Here is a 24,116-nt window from a genome sequence, read left to right on the forward strand (position 1 = left end):
TGAGCCAGAGACTCTAGACATGGGTCCTTGCTGATTTCAAAGCAGCAGATCCCACGGCAGACCCATCACCTCTTTAACACAGGTCTGAATCAGTCATCAGTCAATAACCTGAAGCGAGGCGGGAGGCTGAGGGCTGCAACCCCGAGATCCCACAGAACTCTGCTAAGGAGACAAGTTCTTGGGGCTGAAGCTACAAGACCAAATCGGTGACTTTCAAAATGTGGCTTATTAAAAATTAAAAAACATACACTTATGAATCTAGTAGTCAAAGTCAAAATTCTGTTCATGTAACAGTATGATTTGTTCCCTTGAAGTAATTCAGAAATCAGAAACTCCAAGCCTCGGGTCACCCTTTTCACCTTGTAACATCACCACGTAATCCTCAACCCTTCTCTAAGCTAACAGGACACCCGTGTCTGCTTTCCTTGACGCAGCACATAGAAGTCTGTCCAGAAAGTGAAAACCTGAGGGAGAAACACAGATTCTTTGGGTACTTTGCTTTCATAAGAGTTATTTGATTTTTCTGCTTATGAAGCTTTCTTTCGCAATGTTTCAAAAGGATTTTCTTTTTAAAGGACGTTCACTGTATCCAAATGAACTTACCCTGACCACCTTATGAGAAAGCCCAACTAGGTAAGATACTTCCACTGTTTCCATATGTACATAGGGTGGACCCTGTGAAAACAAAAGGCCTGGGCTGCTCTTATTTGCCAGTCTTTGTTCACCATGGAAATGTTTATCTTTATATTATCTCCAGCACAACTGCAGGTGGCACCACAAAACTTTACATTCCAAAGTGAACCGAATTTCAAAGAACCAAGGCGCAAGTCTGACATTCCTTCAATGCTAGAATGTCCAAAAGCATTCTCTGTCACTGGCCTAACCCCGGCTCAGGCTGCCACCTCAGGGCACAGAGCCAGGCCTCATCAGGCCCTTTCAACACTGCAGTTTCCACGCCTGTGGCCCTCAGAGGCTGCCTTGAGGGTGGAGCACAGCCACATGGCTGGGAACCCAAGACGGGCAGAGGATGGGAACCCCCAGTGGGGATGGGAGGGCTCCAGCACAGGTACACCTGCGGGCCTGTTTTCCGCCCCCAGCAACAGTGCTGGTGACGTGGGCTCAAACGTGGGCCTGCTGCAGAACGAATGCTGACCATAGCACCTCATGCTATGGCAGGTGCACATGTCCTGTGCACACAAGGCATGCGGGGCTGAACCCGTCTGGCGTCTGTGCTGGGTAACGATGGCATTTGTGCTGGGTAACGCTCTATCCACCAGAGCCCTGAGTCTGTTTCTCATTCAGGCCAGTTTGTTACGTTCACACTCTTCCCCAACAGTGAACTTGGCCACTAATCCACCCAGCCACCTTTGTCACATGAGGAACAGGGCAACAACACTCAGATGGATAAAAGCAATAAAAATCCAAACAAAAGAAAACTCTAAATTTGTTTACAGTGATTAGTAAATTCATTTTACACCTGAAAAACGAATACATATGCAATAGGTCTAGAGTTTATACTCAATGTATATACCACATTCTGTGTGATGGACCTAATTTTTTAGGTCACGTCCATTTCTCAAAAGAAAATTCCTACTTTAAAATGTATTAAGCATTAAAAATATAAGAATATGTTCATATTAATTTCTATATGTTTATAAAGACGCTTTGGAAGGACACACAATTATTCAGATTATTTACCTTTAGACAGTATTGAGAGGGTGAATGGGGTGGGTGTCTGGACCTTGAAGAACATTTGAGTTGTATAACCCATGGAGCATCTACTCTGATTTCCACTGATTTCCGCAAGGCAGGACAGCCTCTCTGCCCAGAGGCAGATTAAGGCAGGCCCAAAGAAACAGGGATGCCTATCAGGACTCGTCTCTTCACAGACTTTTCTGACTTTTAAAGCCACACAACAGAACTACCTAATATAAGCGTTCATCTAAATCAAGCTCTAAGTAAACAGCTGATACATAAAATAAATTGAGCCTTGGATTTTGGTGTGCAAGGTGGACTTGCTTGCTGCACACCTCACCATCTGCAAGGACAATTAGAAAAACAGACAGAGAGTTGGGAGTGGGGCTCCGAGCCCACCGTCCCGGGCGCGATGTAGGGGAGGCTGGTGGCAGCCACTGCCGCGGTTTTGCCCCCGTGCCCAGCGGAAGCGGCCACCGCGCCAACTGCCCAAGTGTATAGAATTTAAGCATTCTCTCAGAAGTGTATGGTAGAGCTAAAGAAGACAACCAACAAGGGTCATCTGAAATTGTGATTGGCTAATAATCCCAGAACAAAATTAGAGATCACTACTCAAGCATAAGGCCTCTACAAAGATGTTTGATATAAAGGCTTGGGCTGAGTATGCTGTGGAATGGGCTGCAAAGGACCCGTATGGCTTCCTTACAACAGTTATTTTGGCCCTAACTCCATTGTTTCTAGCAAGTGCTGTACTGTCTTAGAAATTGGCCAAGATGATTGAGGCCAGGGAAAAGGAGCAAAAGAAGAAACAAAAACGTCAAGAAAATACTGCAAAAGCTAAAGGACTAAAAAAGGATTGAAAGAATGAACAGGCTCTGCAACCAGAGGAAAATTGTCTGGAAAATTATGCAGCTTTGGAAGGACCCATTAAGGTTTCTTTTCAGATCTTATGACAGTATTATTTAGTAAACTAAGTCTGAGCATATGGAAGAATCATGTTAGTTCTCACCTGTACTGTAGCAACTTTCAGGCTTCGGTGTAGAAGTCTGTTGACAGTTACTGTAAATTGGCATTTATTATGCTACAAATTCTTTATAACTGACTTAGTCATTTGCCTTTTTGCAGCATATGTACTAAAATGAAAACATCCTGTGGAGAAAAATGGCTTTAGATTATGGACTCTATTCAAATAATGGCTTAAAATGGGGTCCTGTTCTGGACAAAGGAGATTAAGAATGTAAAAATCAGAATTGTCCTGAGGTGAAAAGTGTGCTTTGGCTTAAAAGAGATACAGTGTATTAATCACATCTTTTATCATTATTACTTATTTCTTGGAATAGAATCATTTCTGGCATCCTCAAAGCAAAATAATGTTATTCAACGAGTACTTCTATTTTCTGTATTTTTCTCATTTTACCTTTTGAGATACTGCTAATCACCAGACATTCTGCATTTTTTAAAATCTAATTTTATAAAGAATTCTCTTATTATCTTGACTATGTAGAATACCACTTACTGGATATAACAATTTTTGTACTTATGAACGCTGCCATTTTCTTAGCAATGACTTGAGTAGAGTAACACTATGATTTAAAGCGAGTAAAATTGCCAAGCCTTGTAGTACCGTGGAACCAGTTAATCCTCACCTGTGCTAAGTAGAAATATGAAATACTTAAAATGTCTTATCAAATAATTTGCTGATTATATAATACCACTTTTGTTTTTTATTCCATTCTTTTAATTCATGTGGTAGTGATGTCCTTTACTTTTTTTATCAAACAGGTTCATGGTGAAAATTAAAATTTCAAATTCTTTTAAGGAACTTTTAAAGAGTAACAGTTAAGTCATATTTCATAAATGGTAAAGAAAGGCTTAACAGTTGGAAAAATTTTGTTTAGCATAGTATTAATTGGGTGAAAAAGGTGTAAATTATGTCAAAATGAGAACGTGTTATAATTAGAAATAAAGGGCTGGAGGATATTTCCTTCAGTTAAGTAGTGTAACTGGAACTTTTTACTCTTTAACGTGTCTTCTATAAACGCATGGTTAATAATTTTATTTGTTGTCAGTAATTAATAGCTTATTAACGTTTTCCTCACCTCCGATAATGAATCTTAAATTACAAAAAAATTGTCTAAAAGCTTTAACTTAAAAATGAAACTAGATATTGAAATAAATTTGATACTTTTTTATAAAAAAAAAAAAACAGAAATGTTTTCATCTGTTTTAAGGCACAAGATAGCTACCAAGGAAATGAGATCTCTCAAGGGGCCAAAGCATGAGAGAAAAAAGGAAAACAGGCAAGTCAAACATACGGTCCCACTTTTCTCCTTGAGGTTCTCAAGCAATGACTTCCAAGCTGAGAATGTGAAAACTTCCAGAATTCTTAAGTGGGTGTTCCAAGTGCACCAAAGATGTGGGCCCTAGTGAAGACCCCAGGCCTTCAGTCGGGACCCCAGTGGGCTATATCCTAGGAGAAGGGATGAACCTGAAATAGACCAGCCTGCCCAAAGACTGAAGTCTTGTGTTCAAATCAGATTGGTTCCTGGCTGGAGTAAAGTGACAGGTCCCCACACTAAAGGCCAGTCAGAAGCAAAAGTAAGCCCTCATTGGAGAAAATTACGATCAGGAACTTCAAACGATCTCTGAATTTTTCATATACAATGTCTGCTGTTCAATAAAAACTGCCCAGCATACTAGGAGACGGGACAACAACTGACTCAAGAACAAGAGAAAAACAGACAACAGAAACAGAGTTAAAAGACAAGCTGGAGAGTTTGAGCAGGGGACTGAATATTAAAAAAAAAAAAAATCAAATGAACACTAAAACTGAAAAATATAACAAATGAAGTTAAGAACTCCACAGACAGACGTAACAGTAGACTACACACAACTGAAGAGAAATTAGTGAATGGTACATAGGTCTGGAAAATATGCATACTGAAGCATGGTAAGGACAGAAACTACTGAAAAGACTTAAAAAGAAGAAATGTCTGACACGTGAGTAACTGGAATCCCAGAAGGAGAAGAGAAAGAGAGAATACAGCAGAAGCAATAATTTGAAGAGCTAATAACTGAGAACTTCCCAAAATTCACGAAAATCATCAAGCCAGAGATTCAAAAAGTACTTCAAACCCCAAGCCAGAAAAACAGACATGATAGTAAAACTTCAGTAGTTTTACCAAAGACACAGAAGAAAATCTTAACGGTGGCACCAAAAAATGACAAATTACCTTGGACGGTTTAGCTGTAAGACTAAGATCTCACATGCCGCAGGCAACTAAGCCCGCACCACAACAACTGAGCCCGCGCATGGCAATGAAAGATCCTGCACGCCTCAACAAAGATCCTGCGTGCCGCAACCAAGACCCGACGCAGCCAAATAAATAAATACATACATACATACATACACATACAAAAAAAATAAACAACAACTACATAAAAAGCAATGGGGGAGTACATAACTTGTGTTAGATTAACCTTTAGTCTTTACATTTTCTGGTAAGTGACAAAAGAACCAACTTACACTCGAATAGGTCAGGGATGCATGCTGTAATCTCTAGAGGGACCACTTAAAAAGTAGTAGTACAGGGCTTCCCTGGTGGCACTGTAGTTAAGAATCCACCTGCCAATGCAGGGGACACGGGTTGGAGCCCTGGTCTGGAAAGATCCCACATGCCGCAGAGCAACTAAGCCCGTGCACCACAACTACTGAGCCTGCGCTCTAGAGCCCGCAAGCCACAACTACTGAGCCCGCGAGCCACAACTACTGAAGCCTGCGCACCTAGAGCCTGTGCCCCACAACAAGAGAAGGCACCACAATGAGAAGCCCGTGCACCGCAATGAAGAGTAGCCTCTGCTCACCACAACTAGAAAAAGCCCACGCACAGCAAGGAAGACCCAACGCATCCAAAAATAAAAATAAATTAAAAATTAAAAAAAATAGTAGTACATAAATGTAGAACAAGCTAACAGAGGGGGGCATTTGAATAACAAAAAAATATTTAATTAATCCAAAAGAAACGAGAAAGGAGAATGAGGAACAAATAAAAGATAAATACTAAAAGATAGCTTTAAGTCCAAATATATTGGTAATTATTATATATTAAATATAAATCAACTAAATATACCAATTAAGAGTAGATCATCTGGGGACTTCCCTGGTGGCACAGTGGTTAAGAATCCGCCTGCCAACCCAGGGGACACGGGTTCGATCCCTGGTCCAGGAAGATCCCACATGCCGCGGAGCAACTAAGCCCGTGCTCCACAAATACTGAGCCTGCGCTCTAGAGCCCATGAGCCACAACTACTGAGCCCACACGCTGCAACTACTGAAGCCCGCGTGCCTAGAGCTGATGTTCCGAAACAAGAGAAGCCACAGCAATAAGAAGCCCACGCACTGCAACGAAGTGTAGCCCCCGCTCGCCGCAACTAGAGAAAGCCCGCGCACAGCAACAGAGACCCAATGCAGCCAAAAATCAATAAATAAATAAATAAAAATTTAAAAAAAAAGTAGATCATCTGGATTTTAAAAAAACTATCCATATCCACCTTATAAGAAAAATAACTTAAATATAATAATATAGAAAATTGGGACTTCCCTGGCGGTCCAGTGGTTGGGACTTTGCCTTCCAATGCAGGGGGTGCGGGTTCAATCCCTGGTCGGGGGGCTGGAATCCCACATGCTTCACGGCCAAAAAACCAAAAAACATAAAACAGAAGCAATATTGTAACAAATTCAATAGAGACTTTTAAAATGGTCCACATTAAAAAAAATCAAGAAAAAAAAAGAATATAGAAAATTTCAGAATTCCGTGGCAGTCCAGTGGTTAGGGCCCTGCACTCTCACTGCCGAGGGCCTGAGTTCAACCCCTGGTCGGGAACTAAAATCCCACAAGCCGCACACTGCGGCCAAAAAAAAGAATATAGAACATTTGAAAATAAAAGACTGAAGTCTCTTCACAAGAAAATAAATTTTTTTGTAACTACATATGGTGACAGATGTTAACTAGACTTAGTGTGGTGACCATCTCACACTATATACAAATATCGAATGGTTATGGTGTACCCCTGAAACTAACAGAATGTATGTCAACTATATCTCAATAAATAAATAAAAGATTGGAAAACACATAAATCATGCAAATACTCTTAAAAGAAAGTTGGGGTAGCTATACCAATATCGGACAAAGTAGATTTTTAAGCAAAAAGCATTATTAGATATAAAGACATGTTATAATAATAAAACGGTCAATCCACAGAAAAAAGTAACAACTCAATGTGTATGCATGTAAACTATGGACTCAAAACACACAGAGCAAAACTTGACAGAAAAAACAACAACAGACAAATCCACATTCATAGTGGGAGACTTCAACCAATAAATTCAGCCCCGACATTCAACAGTAGTGGCATATTGAAACACATAAGCCATAGCTTGTTTCTGAATCCTTAATAAAAGGAATCAGACAGAATTTCTCACTTGATCTGATTTTTTTTTAAACTAGATTTCTTTATCAAAGGTGGGAGGCCAAAAAGGGTAAAACCAATGCAGAGGTAGCTCCTGGCTGTGACATGAACCACAAGGGAAGCAGCCGCTTCCTTGATAAAGGTCAGGGGTCTCAGGATGGGGACGTGAACGCTGTACTCAAGGGCACAGGCGGGCGGGTGGATTCCACACATCTTGCAGATGTTTTCTAAGAGCTCGAGTCATTTCTTTCAGTACATATTTATCAAGAGCAGACCTGCAAGACAGTATCTTAAGCCAAGGACAAATAAGACTAAGACATGGTCCTTCTCAAAGGGCTCTGAGCTGTTTAAAGCTCAATCTGAAAGCCATTTCAATGTGCTTTTACCATCTCCCACCAGCACAACTCAGGGTCCCCAACAATCTCCAGGTTGCTAGACGTAAGGACACCAGCCCCCTTCTCACATCACCTACCAGCAGCGCCGACGGCTACTCAACCCGTCTTCCTTGGTGCACTTTCTTCATTTGGTCTCCAAGACCCCATACTCCGCTGGTTTCCTCCAACCTCACTGCCAGGTCTCCTGTAACCCTCGGCAGTGGAAAGCCGCCAGAGGCCTTCTTGTCTCTATCTACGTTCGCTCACTGGGGGGTCACAACAAGCCTCACGGCTCCAAATACCATCAATACACTGACAATTTGAGAGAGACCAAAGCAGAAGCCGCAGTCTCAGAAATGCCAAGTCACCTCTCTGCGCTCTCCTCCCACCCCTCGCCCCTCGGCCACTCTGCCCCAGCTAGGCTGCCTTTCCTACTTGCTCTTCCCTCGTCCTCCTCCAGGTACACGGTCTCTCACCGTGCTCTCACCTTCTTCAGGCTTTGCTCAAAAGTCACCCTCCAGAATGAGACCCTCTCTGGCCACTCTTGTGAAAATGGCAACCCTCCCTCTGCCCCAACTTAAACTGCACCATCTGAAATGCTCAGTATTTTACTTGCGTTCTCATCTTGTTTCTCTCCCTGTTAAAAGTGTAGGGCTTCCCTGGTGGCGCAGTGGTTGAGAATCTGCCTGCCAATGCAGGGGACACGGGTTCGAGCCCTGGTCTGGGAAGATCCCACATGCCGCGGAGCGACTAAGCCCGTGAGCCACAATTGCTGAGCCTGCGCGTCTGGAGCCTGTGCTCCGCAACAAGAGAGGCCGCGATAGTGAGAGGCCCGCGCTCCGCGATGAAGAGTGGCCCCCACTTGCCGCAACTAGAGAAAGCCCTCACACAGAAACGAAGACCCAACACAGCCATAAATAAATAAATAAATAAATAAATAAAATTTAAAAAAAAAAAGTGTAAGCTGCACAATCGGCGGGATTTTTGTCTGCTTTGTTCACTAGTGAATCTCCAGCTTCTAGAAGAGTATGTGGCACATGGAGGACACTCAATGAACGAATGAATCTGTATTTCTGTCAGTTCTCCTTTTAAAGGGGCAGCTGTACTGGGGCCACACAGAGTCATCTTTTCCTGTCTGCTCAGACACAGCTTGTCTTGGTCATATGTGGACCACTGTCCTTGAGCCCCCCTTTTGTTCTCCAAAACTCCAAAACACCGATCATAATAGTCTGCTGAGAACATCCAGTTATTTTACCAGCAAAACGGGTTTATTCAGGAATAGCAGAGAATTGCAATTCAGGACGTCCATGCTATAGCAAAAACTATAGGCAAGTCCAGCAAACAAAGGAGAGGAGTGTTACTTTATAGAGAAAAGGAGGAAGCTGAGAGGGGTGCTTTGAACAAAGTCCCTTGGAGGAAAGCAAGAGTTCAGGGTGGTGATGGATTCCTATTGGCTGAGCTGCAAAGGTTCCAACAGGCTGGGCTTGGCTCTGGGCAAGAACTCTTCCTTCCTCCTGCAGGGGCAGTAAAGTAGATACCTCCCTGCTGGGAATGCAAGGTACCTCTCTTCCTGCGCGGTCTCTAACTGAGGTGGAGTGTAGGGCATCAGAGCTCCCCTTCTGGCCTCCAGACTCCAGACTTTAAATGAGGTTTCCTTTATTCAGTTTCACAAGTTTATTGCCAGCATAGGGATCAACTGTCCTCAGATGAACAAACAGTCCTCAAGAAGATTCAGTAAGAAATCCAAGAATTACACAAGAATGAGATACAGCATCCACATCTTCCCCAAGACACCAACCCTTCAGCCATGCCTAATTCAGGCAAGCTTAACACACAGAACAAATGTGCTCCTGACAAGTTATATGTATGCAAATAATTTTTATCCACTGAATAATCTCAAGGGTACTAAAGGCATCCCAAAGAGAAGTCTCATTAAAAAAGAATCGGACTTCCCTGGTGGCACAGTGGTTAAGAATCTGCCTGCCAATGCAGGGAACACGGGTTCAAGCCCTGGTCCGGGAAGATCCCACATGCCGTGGGGCAACTAAGCCTGTGGGCCACAACTACTGAGCCTGCACTCTAGAACCCGCAAGCCACAACTACTGAAGCCCATGTGCCTAGAGCCCGTGCTCCACAACAAGAGAAGCCACCGCAATGAGAAGCCCACACAGCGCAACAAAGAGTAGCTCCCACTCACAGGAACTAGAGAAAGCCCACGTGCAGCAACAAAGACCCAACTCAGCCAAAAATAAATAAATTAAATATAAATAAATTATAAATAAATAAATAAACTCTTCCCAAACTGACAGGAGTTTAAAAAAAAAAAAGAATCCTTCCACAATGTTACCACCTACAAATTACATATTTTATGGTCATCACATTAGATCTTCCCTAAATAGCAGTGCTCCACATCTCCTTTTCCTTCATTGACTTCTTCCCAAAGAATTCTCATTTGTATTTAAAATAAGTTTTGCAAACTAGGCCCAGCTCTATAACCATAGGAAAAAGGAGCAATCTTTCTCCCACATAAGCAGGACTTCTTGACATAACCCACCGTGTCTCCCTACTGAAGGGTGGGTAGGGGCATGATGCTAATGTGAAAGTTAATACACAGAAACCTCACTTAAAATGGAGATGGGGGAATTCCCTGGAGGTCCAGTGGTTAGGACTCCATGCTCTCACTGCCAAGCGCCTGGGTGCAATCCCTGGTCGGGGAACTAAGATCCCACAGGCCGGGCAGCGTGGCCAAAAAATAAATAAATAAAAATAAAAATAAATAAAATAAAATGGAGTTGGGAGGCCAGGAAAGGGAGCCCTCACACCCTACCATCATCAATTGCAGATGCAACGGGAAGAGACATACCTTTGCATCTCCAACATGAAGAAGGACCACCCAGCAGGAGGGAGAGAGAATTTCTCTTTGCCTGGCAACAGCTCAGCCAATGAAAAGCCACTGTACTCTGAACTCCCAGTTTCCTCCAATGGGCTCTTTGTTTATAACAGCCCCTCCCAACTCCTCCGTCTCCTCTATAAAAGAAGTTCCTCTCCTTTGTTCTCTGGACTTGCCTGTGGCTTCACCATAGACTGCATGTCCCAAATTGCAATTCTTTGCAATAAACCCATTTTCTGGTAAAATAACTGGCTGTTATATTGTTTTAGGTCAACACCAGAAAGACTTTTAAATGCTGATCCATGAACAATTAAAAAAAAAAAAAAAAAAAAAGGATGATTTCGTCTTTTTAGAGTATATATTCAGAAAACAAGAGCAGGAGAAATTTAGTGGAAAGAGCTGAAAACACAACAAAAAGAAAAGAAACAGAAAATAGGAAAAAAAGAAACAAAATTTAAAGGATCATTCCAAATGGTCCAACATCTAAATAATACAGGCTCCAAAATGAGAAAAGTAATGAGAAGTACTTTGACAGGCACTTTTTAAGCCGATGCAGCATAAGGGAAGATTTATGTCAGAAAATCAAATATCTAATCAAATGAAAAAATGCAACAACCATAACTTTAAAACGCACACACACAAAAATGGCACAAGAAAGAAAATGATTGGCCCAACTTGGCTCAGCAATGAAAACACCAAATATGGATATAAACCAAACCCAGAATGTGTTAATAATCAGGCCAGGTGGTGGGGAAAGGAGAGCAACCACAGAGACTGGCTCAGGGCAGATGCCCCAAGGACAGCAGTATGAGCACATCACTTAGAAAGGGGGGTGTGATGGACTGAGAGTCTACGTCCCCCAGATTCTGATGTGGAGGCCCTTACCCCCCCATGTGGCTGTATTTGGAGATGGGGCCTCTAAGGAAGTCACATGGTTAAATGAAGTCATGAAAGTGGGACCCTGATCTGACAGGATCATTACCCTTAGCAGAAGAGATGCTGGGGAGCTGTCTCTCTCTCCACACAGACACACTGAGAAAAGGCCATGTGAGCAAACCATGAGAAGAATGGAATGAAACCTACCTTGCCGGCGCTTTGGTCTGGGACCTCCAGCCTCCAGAACCGTGAGAAATAAATGTCTGTTGTTTAACCCCCAGGTCTATGATATTTTGTCCTGGCAGCCTGAGCTAATACACTAGGGTAAGATACAGTTGGAAGCGGCCATCCTGGAAAGGCCAGGGGGTCATGAGACTGCTAAATTTAGTTATCAGCCTTTTAGCATTATTTGAATTTTTCCTTCTCTCCATTTTTTTAATAAAAATAAAAATTAATTAAAATACTGGTATAGGGACTTCCCTGGTGGTCCAGTGGTTAAGACTCTGAGCTTCCAATGCAGGGGGCGCGGGTTTGATCCCTGGTCAGGGAACTAAGATCCGGCATGCCACGCTCAATGCAGCCAAAAAAACACAAAACAAAGCAAAACTGGTATAGCAGTGTAAACATTAAGAAGACCTAAGATCATACTAAAAGGAAACATTTATATGCATCCTTTTAAAAGAAAAAATATGCTGTTGAAAAACTGTACATAATTCACACCCTCTTGTGATATATCTTTGTATATATTTTAATAACATACTTTCGAATTACAAAGGTTTATGTTTTATAGGAATTTGGAAAATGTAGAAAAACAAAAAGAAGAAAATAGAAAGCCTATGTTCTCCAACCACGCAGAAAAAAACCCCTGTGCAATCAATCCTGCTATTAGACATTCAAGTTACTCTAACTGCTGGCTATTACAAGCAACATTCTTTATGATTATTTTTAAATATTTGTTCAAGAGAAGACACTAGCCCTACAGACTAAAAATGAGCCAGTGATCCAGAGAGGGTCAATACCAGATAAAAGCACGTTAAAGATTCGAAGGGCACAAGGCTGAATGAGCAGAGGGCCAGGGAATGGGAGCCTCCTGCTGCTGGGGGGCTGAGAAGGGTGCCCATCCAGCCACACAACGCAGGGCTCACCTCTATCCATCAAAACTGGAGGAGTTTGGTCCAAACAAAAGAGCTGAGTCCAGCTGCTACAAAGAGTTTCACCAGTTCCGAGAAGGCTTGTGGGCCGAGGCTGTAATCCACCCAGGGGAGGGGTGAGGAGGGGTGAGCCTGAAGCCCTTCACATGCACGCACAAGGCCCTGTGCACGGCCTCTTTGAAGACTGCGTTTATTTTCACAAAATCAGATAGCCAGCCTGAGTTCCAGGAAGGGACTGAAGAGATTTACGGAGTTGTTGCCTCAGAGCAAACACTTTTTGGAATTAATGAGCTCTGAGAGGACCCTGAGTGGCTCACAAAAACATGCATTTGTACTGATGTGACATGGGGGAAAAAGAAAGCAACGATTTTCTTACACACACACACGTACTCGGCCTCAAGCTGGACTGAAGAAAGAATTATTAGACTGCCTTCCTTTCCTAACTGAACAACCACTACCTGGCCAAATTCCATTATTTATAATGATTGCTGGGTAAACTGGTGTAAATGAAGTCAGGATTCTAGAGGAGATTAACAGAGCCAGTGAGTATGAATCAAATTCCAGTCTCTGTGACGCTAACTGGTGCACAAACCTGCGAACTGGCTGATCCCCCGGCAGCTGATGCACAGAAGACACACGCGGCCAGCCGCTAGCCCAGGCTCCCCAACCCAGCGGCCAGGCGGCAGAACCACGGGCGGCGTGGGCCTCGCAGGCCGCAGTCTCTGTAGGCACTTCCGTTTCATAAACCCACCAACGTGGAGCCCCAGACAAAGGGGCCTCTCTATTCTAAAATTCTTCAGTCTGACAGCTAACTGAACTTTCCCGGACTTTGTGGAAACCTGTCATCAAAGACTACAGACTTTTGGGGCTTCCCTGGTTGTCCAGTGGTTAAGAATCCGCCTTCCAATACAGGGGACGTGGGTTCAATCCCTGGTCGGTGAACTAAGATCCCACATGCCGTGGGGCAACTAAGCCCATGTGCCGCAACTAATGAGTAACTAATGAGCCCATGCGCCACAACTAGAGAGAAGCCCGCGCGCCCCCTGCGCTGCAACGAAAGATCCCACGTGCCGCAACTAAGACCTGACGCAACCAAAAATAAATAAATAAATAAACAAATAAATATTAAAAGAAAAAGGCTACAGAGTTTTATATGACTAAAACAGAGAAAAAATATTTTTTGACTCTCCTGTAGCTAGTTTAAAAACTTTTATTAGCCAGCCTCCCCCCACTGATAGGCATGTAAAATGCTCACAGCGTGCTGGTACCATGCATGACAGGGTCTCCCGTGGACACGCTGTGTCACGGGAGCCTGGGGTGCAGTCCAGGGGCAGTGGGAAGGCCCCACGTCGTGGAAGAAGGAAGAGCGTAGTCAGACCTGCATCTAGAAAGGTCCCTTTGGGCACTGTGGGGAGAAAAGACTGAGGCAGAGGCTCACCCAGAAGGCTCTGCGGGTCCAGGAGGAGGGTGTGGGGGCCGGAGTGCAGACAGCAAGAGGCAGAGGGTTCAGCACACATTCGGATGGGGAATCAGGCGGGCCACGTTGATCTGGTAGATGGTGGTGCCACTTCTGGAGGTAAGGATGGCCATGAGAGCAGGTTTGGGGTGGGGAATTAACATGCTTCACTCTCAGGAAATATGATTATTAAAATCAGAATGTGGGCTTCCCTGGTGGTGCAGTGGTTGAGAATCCGCCTGCCAATGCAGGGGACACGGGTTCGAGCCCTGGTCTGGGAAGATCCCACATGCTGCGGAGCAGCTAGGCCCGTGAGCCACAACTACTGAGCCTGCGCGTCTGGAGCCTGTGCTCCGCAACAAGAGAGGCCGCGATAGTCAGAGGCCCGCGCACCGCGATGAAGAGTGGCCCCCGCTTGCCGCAACTAGAGAAAGCCCTCGCACAGAAACGAAGACCCAAGACAGCCAAAAATAAATAAGTAAAAAAAAAAAAATCGGAATGTGTCATTCGCTACTTTGAAATCATTTGTAACCCAGATACAAATTTCACCAACATCTAGCAGACCACTAAGTTCAGATGATGATGAAGAACCACAGGAGGATGTGAAAATCCCTGAGCACCTGCTGTGTGCACTGAGCCTGCTGTGTGCGGGCACCCCCAGGGATCAGTTCACGGAACCTCCCTGACAACCTCATTGGGCAGGCCCTTACCTTCATCGTCCCCATTTTTACAGAAAAGCTCAGAGAGGTGAAGCAACTTCCCCACCATCACACAACCAGGAGAAGGCTGACCCAGAAGACACAGCCTGTAGAAAAGTCACCAAGTGAGGGGTCCTTAAGTTAAACCACTGAGATTAACGTTCTCCCATTCAGCCAGCAAGGGGAATGGAAAGATTTGTAAACTCCTGTCTTTTTGTTTTTTCAGTTGCGCCACATGGCTTGTGGGATCTTAGTACCCTGGCCGGGGATTGAATCCAGGCCCTAGGAAGTGAGAGCGCGGAGTCCTAACCACTGGACCGCCAGGGAATTCCCTGTCAACTGACTTGAGAGCCCCACAGCTGCACACTAGGGCCTGTCTGAAAACATCTCCAGTGACCAACCTTGGGATCATCTGTTCAGTTAAAGGAATTCATCCAGTTGGACAAGTTACATACCTGGAAGGTGACAAGGGACTGGCAGCAGGGCCATGCTCTCTTCCCTAGCTTCGTGCCCTACATTTAAGAGTGACTAAAAGCACAGCAGTAGGAAGAAAGAGGGGGAAGGCCACAGCGAGAGCCACACTTTACAAATGAGTCACCTTCCATCACAAATGACCTAAAAATTCAACAGTGAAGAGTATTTGCTGAAGGTCAAATCAAACAGGCTCACTATTAACGGGACCAGTGTCTTGAGACCCCCACCTGGACCACCGCCACCCTTTGGACTGGAGCCCCTCGGCAGCCGGGTGCCAGAGTCTCCGCCCCACCCCCACCCCGCTGCACTGGAACGCAAACCAGAAACCCCAGATCAATCTCACTTTTCCACCTTCCACACGAAACTATACACATTTGAGTGCTTCTTCTTTTTACATTTCTTTTAAGCCATTTACCAGAAATACAGTCGATAAGGCAACAAACAAATCAGGCAGTTCCTCAGTCTGGAGAGGAAGGGTTGGTCACCCACCCTTCAAAGGACCCACAAGTTGCTGAGTTATTCCTGCTACAAACACCATCTGTGCTCCACTCTCTGGCCACGGCCACGATGACCAGCCCTGACCAAGAGTGCCTCACTGGCTGGCGCACCAGGAAGACGTAAGGAAATATCAGTTGGACCCTGTCCTCGGGGAACTTCTCAGTGAGGAAGGTAGTGAAGAGAAATGGAAAGCATTTGCTGCTGTTAGACATTAAAACCAGCAGTGAGGGACTTCCCTGGTGGTCCAGTGGTAAAGAATTGCCTTCCAATGCAGGGGACGCGGGTTTGATCCCTGGTCAGGGAACTAAGATCCCACACACCACGGGGCAACTAAGCCCGCGCACTACAACTACTGAGCTCGCGCTCCTCTACGAGAGAGCCCATGTGCCGCAAACTACAGAGCTCACGCGCCCTGGAGTCTGCGCACCACAGCTAGAGAAGAGAAAATCCGCACGCCACAACTAGAGAGAAGCCCACGAACCACAATGAATAGCCTGCGCACCACAACAAAAGATCCTGCATGCCTCAACTAAGACTCGACACAGCCAAAAATAAATTAAATAAATAAATAAGTATTAAAAAAAAAAAACCCAGCAGCGATATAAACAAGGTTCTACTGAAGAGCATAGGGAATTGTATTCAATATCCTGAGATAAACCATAATGGAGGGATTTCCCTGGTGGTCCAGTGGTTAAGATGCCATGCGCCCAATACAGGGGGCCCAGGTTTGATCCCTGGTAAGGGAACTAGATCCCACATGCATGCCACAACTAAGAGCCCGTATGCTGCAACTAAATATGCTGCAACCAAGAGCCCGCATGCCGCAACTAAGACCCAGGGCAGCCAAATAAATAAACAAATAAATATTTAAAGTGATAAAAAATAGGACTCCCCTGGTGGCACAGTGGTTAAGAATCCACCTGCCAACGCAGGAGACACGGGTTCAAGCCCTGTTCTGGGAAGATCCCACATGCCGCAGAGCAACTAAGCCCGTGCGCCACAACTACTGAGCCTGCACTCTGGAGCCTGCAAGCCACAACTACTGAAGCCCGTGCGCCTAGAGCCTGTGTTCGCAGCAAGAGAAGCCACCGCAAGGAGAAGCCCACATACCACAACAAAGAGTAGCCCCCGCTCATCGCAACTAGAGGCAGCAACGAAGACGCAATGCAGGCAAAAATAAATAAATAAATATATTTTTAAAAAATAAAAATAAAAATTGGGTTGTCTTTAAAAAAACATAATGGAAAAGAAGATAAAAAAGAATGCATATTTTGGGACTTCCCTGGTGGCACAGTAGTTAAGAATCCGCCTGCCGAGGCAGGGGACACAGATTCGAGCCCTGGTCCGGGAAGATCCCACATGCCATGGAGCAACTAAGCCCGTGCGCCACAACTAGTGAGCCTGTGCTGTAGAGCCTGCAAGCCACAACTACTGAACCCACGCGCCTAGAGCCCGTGCTCCGCAACAAAGACAAGCCACCACAATGAGAAGCCCACGCACCGCAACAAAGAGTAGCCCTCGCTCGCCGCAACTAGAGAAAGCCTGTGCGCAGCAACGAAGACCCAACGCAGCCATAAATAAATAAATAAATAAATAAATAAATAAATTTATTTAAAAAAAGAATGCCTATATATGTATAACTGAGTCACTTTGCTGTACAGCAGAAATTAAGACAACATTGTAAGCCAACTACAATTCAATTAAAAAAAGAGAGAGAGGGGCTTCCCTGGTGGTCCAGTGGTTAAGAATCCCCCTTCCAATGCAGGGGACGTGGGTTCGATCCCTGGTCGGGAAACTAAGATCCTGCATGCCACAACTAGAGAGAAGCCCGTGCGCCGCAACAAAGAGCCCGCGAGCCGCAACGAAACTCCCACGTGCTGCAACTAAGACCTGATGCAGCCAAAAAGAAATAAATATTTTTTTTAAAAAAAGAGAGAGAGACACAAAAGAAAACCAGCGGCGATCGCTAAGCGCAGGTGGTTGAAGGGCTGAAGATGGTCTGACTAAGGCCTGACCAACCAGGCCCAGCACAGCCCCTGGAGGCCAGGCCAGGCCAAGCTTCTGAGCCTGCTAATGTCTTACAGACCCTGGCCCCCCAGGCCAAAGCATTAAGTAAATAAACAGCCAAAACACCTACATCATCAGAGGACCCTCTGCCAAGTCACACCAAATTTAAATGGTGCGTATGAACTAACCAAAGTTATGTTCAAAGTTCCACTGACAAAGGGCAATAAAGACTGGGAAAGTCTTCCACACAGAGAACAGAAGAGCAGCAAGGGATTTTGTGACCCCTCAGCCCTGGGCTCTTTATCCTAGTCATCCCAGGTGACTAGGATAAATGCAGAAAAAAGCCAGGGGCATCCCTGTTTTCTCAGTTTTGACAAAGACCCACGTAAAAGTCTCATTTACCATCTCTCAAGTCAGCGATCTGAAAAACAGCCGTGTGCACACACGTGAAGCCAATGAGGACTGCTGCTCAGGCCTCCCGCCAGGGAACAGGGAGCCTGGGCGACACCAGTGAGCACAGTGGGAGCAGCCTCACGGCTGACACACTCCTCCACGCAGAATCAATGCTGAGAGAAGCACCTGCTTCTGCAGGAAACACATCCCCTGAGCTGAGGTTCCCACCCGGCTCCTCCTCCTGGCAGCGGGCATTCACTAGCTGCCTATTCACTACCCACTCTCCTCCTCCCTTCCCCGTTAACCCCAATCTTCCCCTGAAGGACCACTCCCCCTGCTGGAGAGTGGTGATGCTGTCTGGGTGGGGCACCCCACTTTTCTTCTGGGGTGGCCCTATTTGGTGTAAGCCCAAGAGCAGAGTCTCAGCCCTTGCACAGTGATTATGCTGGAGTGGGCAGGACACACTGGCACACAGCACCCCCAGCCACTCTGGGCAAACTGCAGGACTTTCCTTCAGTGGGAGGCATCTGTTTACAAAACAAGGGAGCCAACCTGAGAGCAAAGCTGGCCGCAGGAAGGCAGAGGCAAAGAAGCATTCAGAAAAGGGACAGTTTCTTACAAAAACGAACGTGATCTCAGCATACAATCCAGCAATTGTGCTCCTTGATATTTACCCAAAGGAAATGAAAACTCACGTCCACACAAAAACCTGCACATAGGTGTTTACCACAGCTTTAGTCATAGCTGCCAAAAACTGGAACCATGAGGATGTCCTTCAGCAGGTGAATGGATAAGTAAACTGTGGTCTATCCAGACAATGGAATATTATTCAGTGCTAAAAAGAAATGAGCTATCAAGCCACGAAAAGACACTGAAAAACCTTAAAAGCATATTACTAAGTGAAAGAAGCCAATATGAACAGGCTACATACTGTATACTTCCAGCTACATGGCATTCTGGAAAAGGCAAAACTGTGGAGACAGTAAAAAGATCGGTGGTTGCCAGGGGTTGGGGGCTGGAGACGATAAACAGGCAGAGCACAGAGGAAACTACCCTGTATGGTACTAGAGTGATAGATACAAGTCATTATATATTTGTCCAAACCCACAGAATGTACACCACCGAGAGAGAACCCTAATGTAAGCTATGGACTGTGGGTGATTAGTGTAGGCTCATCAGCTGTAACAAATGACCAACCACCCTGGTGGGGGATGGTGATAGTGGGGGAGGCTGTGCATGTGGGGGGGGGGAGGGGTGTATGGGAAACCTCTGTACCTGCCTCTTAATTTTGCTGGTAACCTAAAACTTCTCTGAAAAAAGAAATCAAGTCTTTGAAAGAAAAATGGCTGGAGTCCGAATCAAACCACATCTGAAGCTGGGCCTGCCTCTGGACTTTTCATTTACCTGAGCCAACCAATCCCGTTCAGTGTTTAAGCCGGGGTGGGCTGGCTTTTCTGTGACTTTCACACTAATGCATCCTAACTGCACATCCTTGCAGAGCAAGTAGAATATGCTGGACTCCATATCCTGCTAGTGCTGATGAACAATGACCCTGACACGGGGGACTGTCCACCCGCACAACCGCAAAGGCAGCCCCCAGAAGGACGGGGTCCGAGAGCAAGCAGGACTCGTGAGCGCCAGACTCCCACGGCCACCAGCAGCTCCACGAGAGGCAAGTTAAAAACGAACATGTACCAGAGTCCTTACAGCAACATACTCTATTAATTTGATAGTAAAGGTTATTTATTACAAATAGAGCAAACCAAAGAGAGAAAAAGCAAAGTTGCTGCTATGACCAACCCCCGACCGAGAACTGAAAAGTGTGCAGACTGGCTGGTTGGGGGAGGGGTGGCACGCAGGAATTTCTAAAATTAGAAATCAGAATTGAGCTCAATTTGTTTTTCCCTGCAGCCCAGGCCTCAAATTTAATCTCATTTTTAAACTGTTCTAATCAAATATGACAACTTTCAGGTTAGGTCTGAAAAGCTGTGTCAGTTACTAGCCTTACTTATCAAGATAATTTTATAGTATATTCTGCCCTAAAAAGATTGCTAAATCAATAAGGTTTAAAGACAGTGAGCAAAAGGCCCACAAAAATTACCTAAACAGTGTATATTCAATCACATCACTTAAAGGACATTTAAACCTTAAAAATGTTTAATCCTGTGTTTTATTAGCAAGTGACCAATTTCTCTGCCACAGTAAGCCTGAAGAAGTGATCTGCGCTTTTACTAACTCCACGGGAGAGGCCCCAGCACCTGGGGACGTGCTTGCAGACTCTTGATTAAATCAGCAGGGTCACAGGAATTCCAGGCTTTCAAAGTTTCACAGGCAGGAGTATCCAGAACCAGCTACAGGGAAATGAGTGAGAACGGAAGTGCCCACTAAAATTGGCAACAGGCTCCAACTCGAGACCAAATAAACTTCCAGCAACCACAGAAAAGAGAAAGAAGAAACAGGTTTCCAAAGTGGTAACAACTTCCAGATAGCACCACTCCATGCCTCCAAAGCCGCATATGTGCCCACATGCAAAGACTGTGATCACAACTTCAGAATGCTGGGAACTGAATACACAACAGCACAACTCATTTTCTTGGCGGGAGAAAGGTCCAGTACTGGAGCCACAACCACTTTGGAAGTTCCCAAAGTGCTCAGACAACTTGAAGCACATCAGCCTCCTCACCACCACCCCCCGACCTCTCGGAAGAACCTTATAAGACAGTTACAAAAAGCAATGATCCAGAATTCTCTACGTACTGATGCACTGAAATGTCCACTCTTCTCTTTATTAAGCCAAAAGGATTATATCTGCCAGGTAAACCACCTTCTGTGCAAGAGGACACAAATTTTACTGCTAAAGGGTAAGGTTTAGGGACTTCCCTGGTGGCACAGTGGTTGAGCATCTGCCTGCCAATGGAGAGGACACGGGTTCTATCCCTGGTCCGGGAAGATCCCACACGCTGCGGAGCAACTAAGCCTGTGCACCACAACTACTGAGCCCGCAAGCCACAACTACTGAAGCCCACGCACCTAGAGCCCGTGCTCTGCAACAAGAGACCCCACCACAATGAGAAGCCAGTGCACCGCAACAAAGAGTAGTCCCCCGCTCGCCGCAACTAGAGAAAGCCCACGCGCAGCAACGAAGACCCAACGCAGCCAAAAATAAATAAATAAATAAGTAAATTTATTAAAAAATAAAAAAATAAAAATAAAGGGTAAGGTTTAAATGTCATATCACTTCTAAGAATTCCAATGTTCCTAATGACTTACAAAGCCATATATTTTAGGCTGTTCTTGATAAAAGTGCCCTCAAAATACAAACATTAAAAACATCTAATGACAAATGTGAAGGCACCATGAGTAAAGACTAAAACCACAACTTGCCCCAGCTCCAGGAGTCCACCCACTTTGGGGCTGAAGGACAAGACCTTTCCCTGCTAGTTCTCCAGGTCTTGGAGGTGAGCACAGAAACGGAGGCCTCGGGTTGGACTCACCTGAACTCTCTGCCTTCGCTGTACCGTCTACTTGAGGAGGCCCTCGGGGCGGCGGTTTCCAGGAGCAGCTTCTGTGTGAGCCTGCCGGGGGGAGCAGGGTCTCTGCCATCGTCTTCGTCTACATCTTGGTCACACTTCCATTCCTCATCTTCGTTCAAAGTGGGTAGGTATCCAGGTACTCCCTTCCCTGTCCCCGACCCAGAGCTCTGGTCACTGCAGAGCTTTGGGCTCTCCGAGCCTGTCCTCGTGTACTCCAAATAAATATCGGACTTGAGGAACGAGGGGTAGGTGTTCTCCTCCATGGTAGACTGGATTTCCGTCTGGGCCTGGTCGAACATGGCGGGATCGATCTGCTGCTTCATGATGCAGTCCTTTATGAAGCTCTTGGTGGCTGGCTTGGTCTGCCTGGACACAATGCCATTGTTATCGAGGATGTACTTGCGGTAGATAGCTCTGGCCAGCTTCAGCCTCTTCTCCTCATTCGAGTCACAGGGCTCCAGTTTCCTGAAGCCGCTGCAGGCAAACCAGAAGTCCAGGAGATCGGCACAGTCCTCCTGCTTCAGGAAAGTCCTAAACAGGTTTATCCCGTCTTGATCGTCCAGTAGGGAGTGCAGCGACTCGGCCCACTTCAAGTACGGAGGGGTGGGCGAGGCGCTGCCCTCAGGCTCGTACCCCAGGTCCAGATCTGAGCGCCTCGGAGTGGCTGTTGAAGTCTCACCTTTAATCCCGGCACCTTTCCCAGAGCAGAAGCTGTGGCTGATGGGCCTGGGGTCCGTGGACACCAGTTCACCCTCCTCACCAGGCACTGGGGGTCGGGGGGCATCTTCGGTGAAACTTGCTCCGAGGTCCAAGGGGAAACCCTGCTCTTGGATATTCATTTTGGGACTCTGTGCGTCAATGAACAATGAGCGCTGCACCCTAATACATCAGTACTTACAGCTCCAAAGTGAATCAATCTGTCCTGTTGAAACCATTAAGAGGACAAGGATTAGGAAAGGTGGGTCCATGGAAACATGACCACAGAGGTTTTCTCAAGACAAGACTCGCAATGATGCCCTCCCGCTCGAACTCAAAGCCAGAAATTCAGTTTAAATTTTCAATCTTTTGTCACAAAAAAGGTTTGTACTATATTAGAACAATTTCTGGAAACTTTTCCAACTACAGGAATGCCTCTGGCACTAAGAAATGAATGTCCAGAACACAGAGAGCGCCACTACCCTCAAGTGTCATTCTGTGAGAACAAAGAGAGACTAGCAGCCCATCCCAGCTGCATGGCCAGTCCCTCTCCTCAGGCTCCAGGAAGGCAGAAGGACTGGAGGAAAGAGAGGTGCTTCTGGTCCTCCCAGCTGTATAAACCTCACATGAAAGACGAGGATGTGTATCTGAGTAGAACAGGGTCGCTGTGATACTCAGATATGGCACATCACTCACCAGAAGGAAGGCAGTCTGCTCCCCACTCCACACTCTCCAGGCCCACAGCCACTGTGCTTCCTGCTGCCCCATTACTTCACACTTACTGTGCCTCACAACATATGTGAACACACAGCAACTTGTTCCTCTAAGTCTCAACACGCCCAGAAGAGCAGTTAACCATGGGTCGTTTTCAGCATCTTCAAGTGAGTGACCAAAGGACATCACTCACATGCACAGGCACAGGGGCCTTCTCACGCCACCAATGATGTGGACAGTCTTTTTTTTTTTTTTTTTTTTTGCGGGATCTTAAGTTTCCTGACCAGGGATTGAACCCGGGCCCTCAGCAGTGAAAGCACGGAGTCCTAACCACTGGACCGCCAGGGAATTCCCGTGGACAGTCTTAAAAACGCTTCATCAGAAAGCTGCTCTCGACTTTAAAACCTTGCTTAAAAGGAAAGTGTCCTTCTGATAGCAAATGGCAATTGAGTACTCTGAGGAGCAGAGAAGGTATAGAACAAACAAAATCCAAACACAATTAGCTAAGGAAGCATACAGCTTACATGATTCAACTCCACAAAATGAAAACCAAATTACCCACCCTCTTAGAGGTCAGGGGACTATGGGTTTTGTTTCTGCTTCCAGATGCCTGTCTTGTATGAGGGAGGACTGTCCTGGACCGGGACTCTGCCATGGTCTTTGGTCCTCCCTGTCACTGAGCCCACGAGCTCAGGCTACACCTTCCCACCTGGCCTGTTGGATGTAAGTGGTCTGCCTAGAAGGAGACTGGAGAGAAGCATGACAGGTCCAAATGCCTAAAGCACTGAACAAGCCAGAGGGAGCAGAGTGAAATCCTAAAAGCTGGTACAAACACAAGGTGTGGATCTCCCCGGCCACCTCTCCACACTCCAGGCCCTGGCCTGCATGTAATCTGCCCCGGTACCTGCATTCTCACACTGCACACACTTCACCTGCCAGCAGCTGCCGAAAGCTAGAAGCATCTAGAGATGGAGGATGGGTCACAATTATTGTTCTGCAGCTAATGACTTTGTATGAAACTACTGGGTAGGCTGCAATCTCAGCCTTGGCAGGAACAGCCTGCTCCTTCGTCAAGGCCCACGGGCTGTGACACCCTGCTGCTCGTGGACCACTTCAACTGCAAAGTCCCTTTTTTTGAGTCCCATCAACATGGAATGAGCACCTTTGATGTCTCCACACCAGCTCATGGATG

At 45.8% G+C, this 24,116-nt stretch overlaps 1 protein-coding gene and 1 pseudogene across 2 annotated transcripts in view; one reads left to right on the forward strand and one right to left on the reverse strand.

The window, feature by feature from the left end:
* The window catches only part of AXIN1 (axin 1), a 54,334-nt gene extending 31,903 nt beyond the window's left edge, over positions 1-22,431 (reverse strand). For both annotated transcript variants that reach the window (XM_068523787.1, XM_068523786.1), the window contains exon 1: positions 21,476-22,431. In XM_068523787.1, coding sequence (XP_068379888.1) covers positions 21,476-22,353 — 878 coding nt within the window. In that variant the 5' untranslated portion in view covers positions 22,354-22,431. The remainder of the gene's footprint in view (positions 1-21,475) is intronic.
* Positions 2,281-2,555, forward strand: LOC137749627 (small integral membrane protein 15-like; annotated as a pseudogene).
* Positions 22,432-24,116: the final 1,685 nt, after the last annotated feature.

Source organism: Eschrichtius robustus, chromosome 16 (genome assembly GCF_028021215.1).
Source record: "Eschrichtius robustus isolate mEscRob2 chromosome 16, mEscRob2.pri, whole genome shotgun sequence".
NCBI lineage: Eukaryota > Metazoa > Chordata > Mammalia > Artiodactyla > Eschrichtiidae > Eschrichtius > Eschrichtius robustus.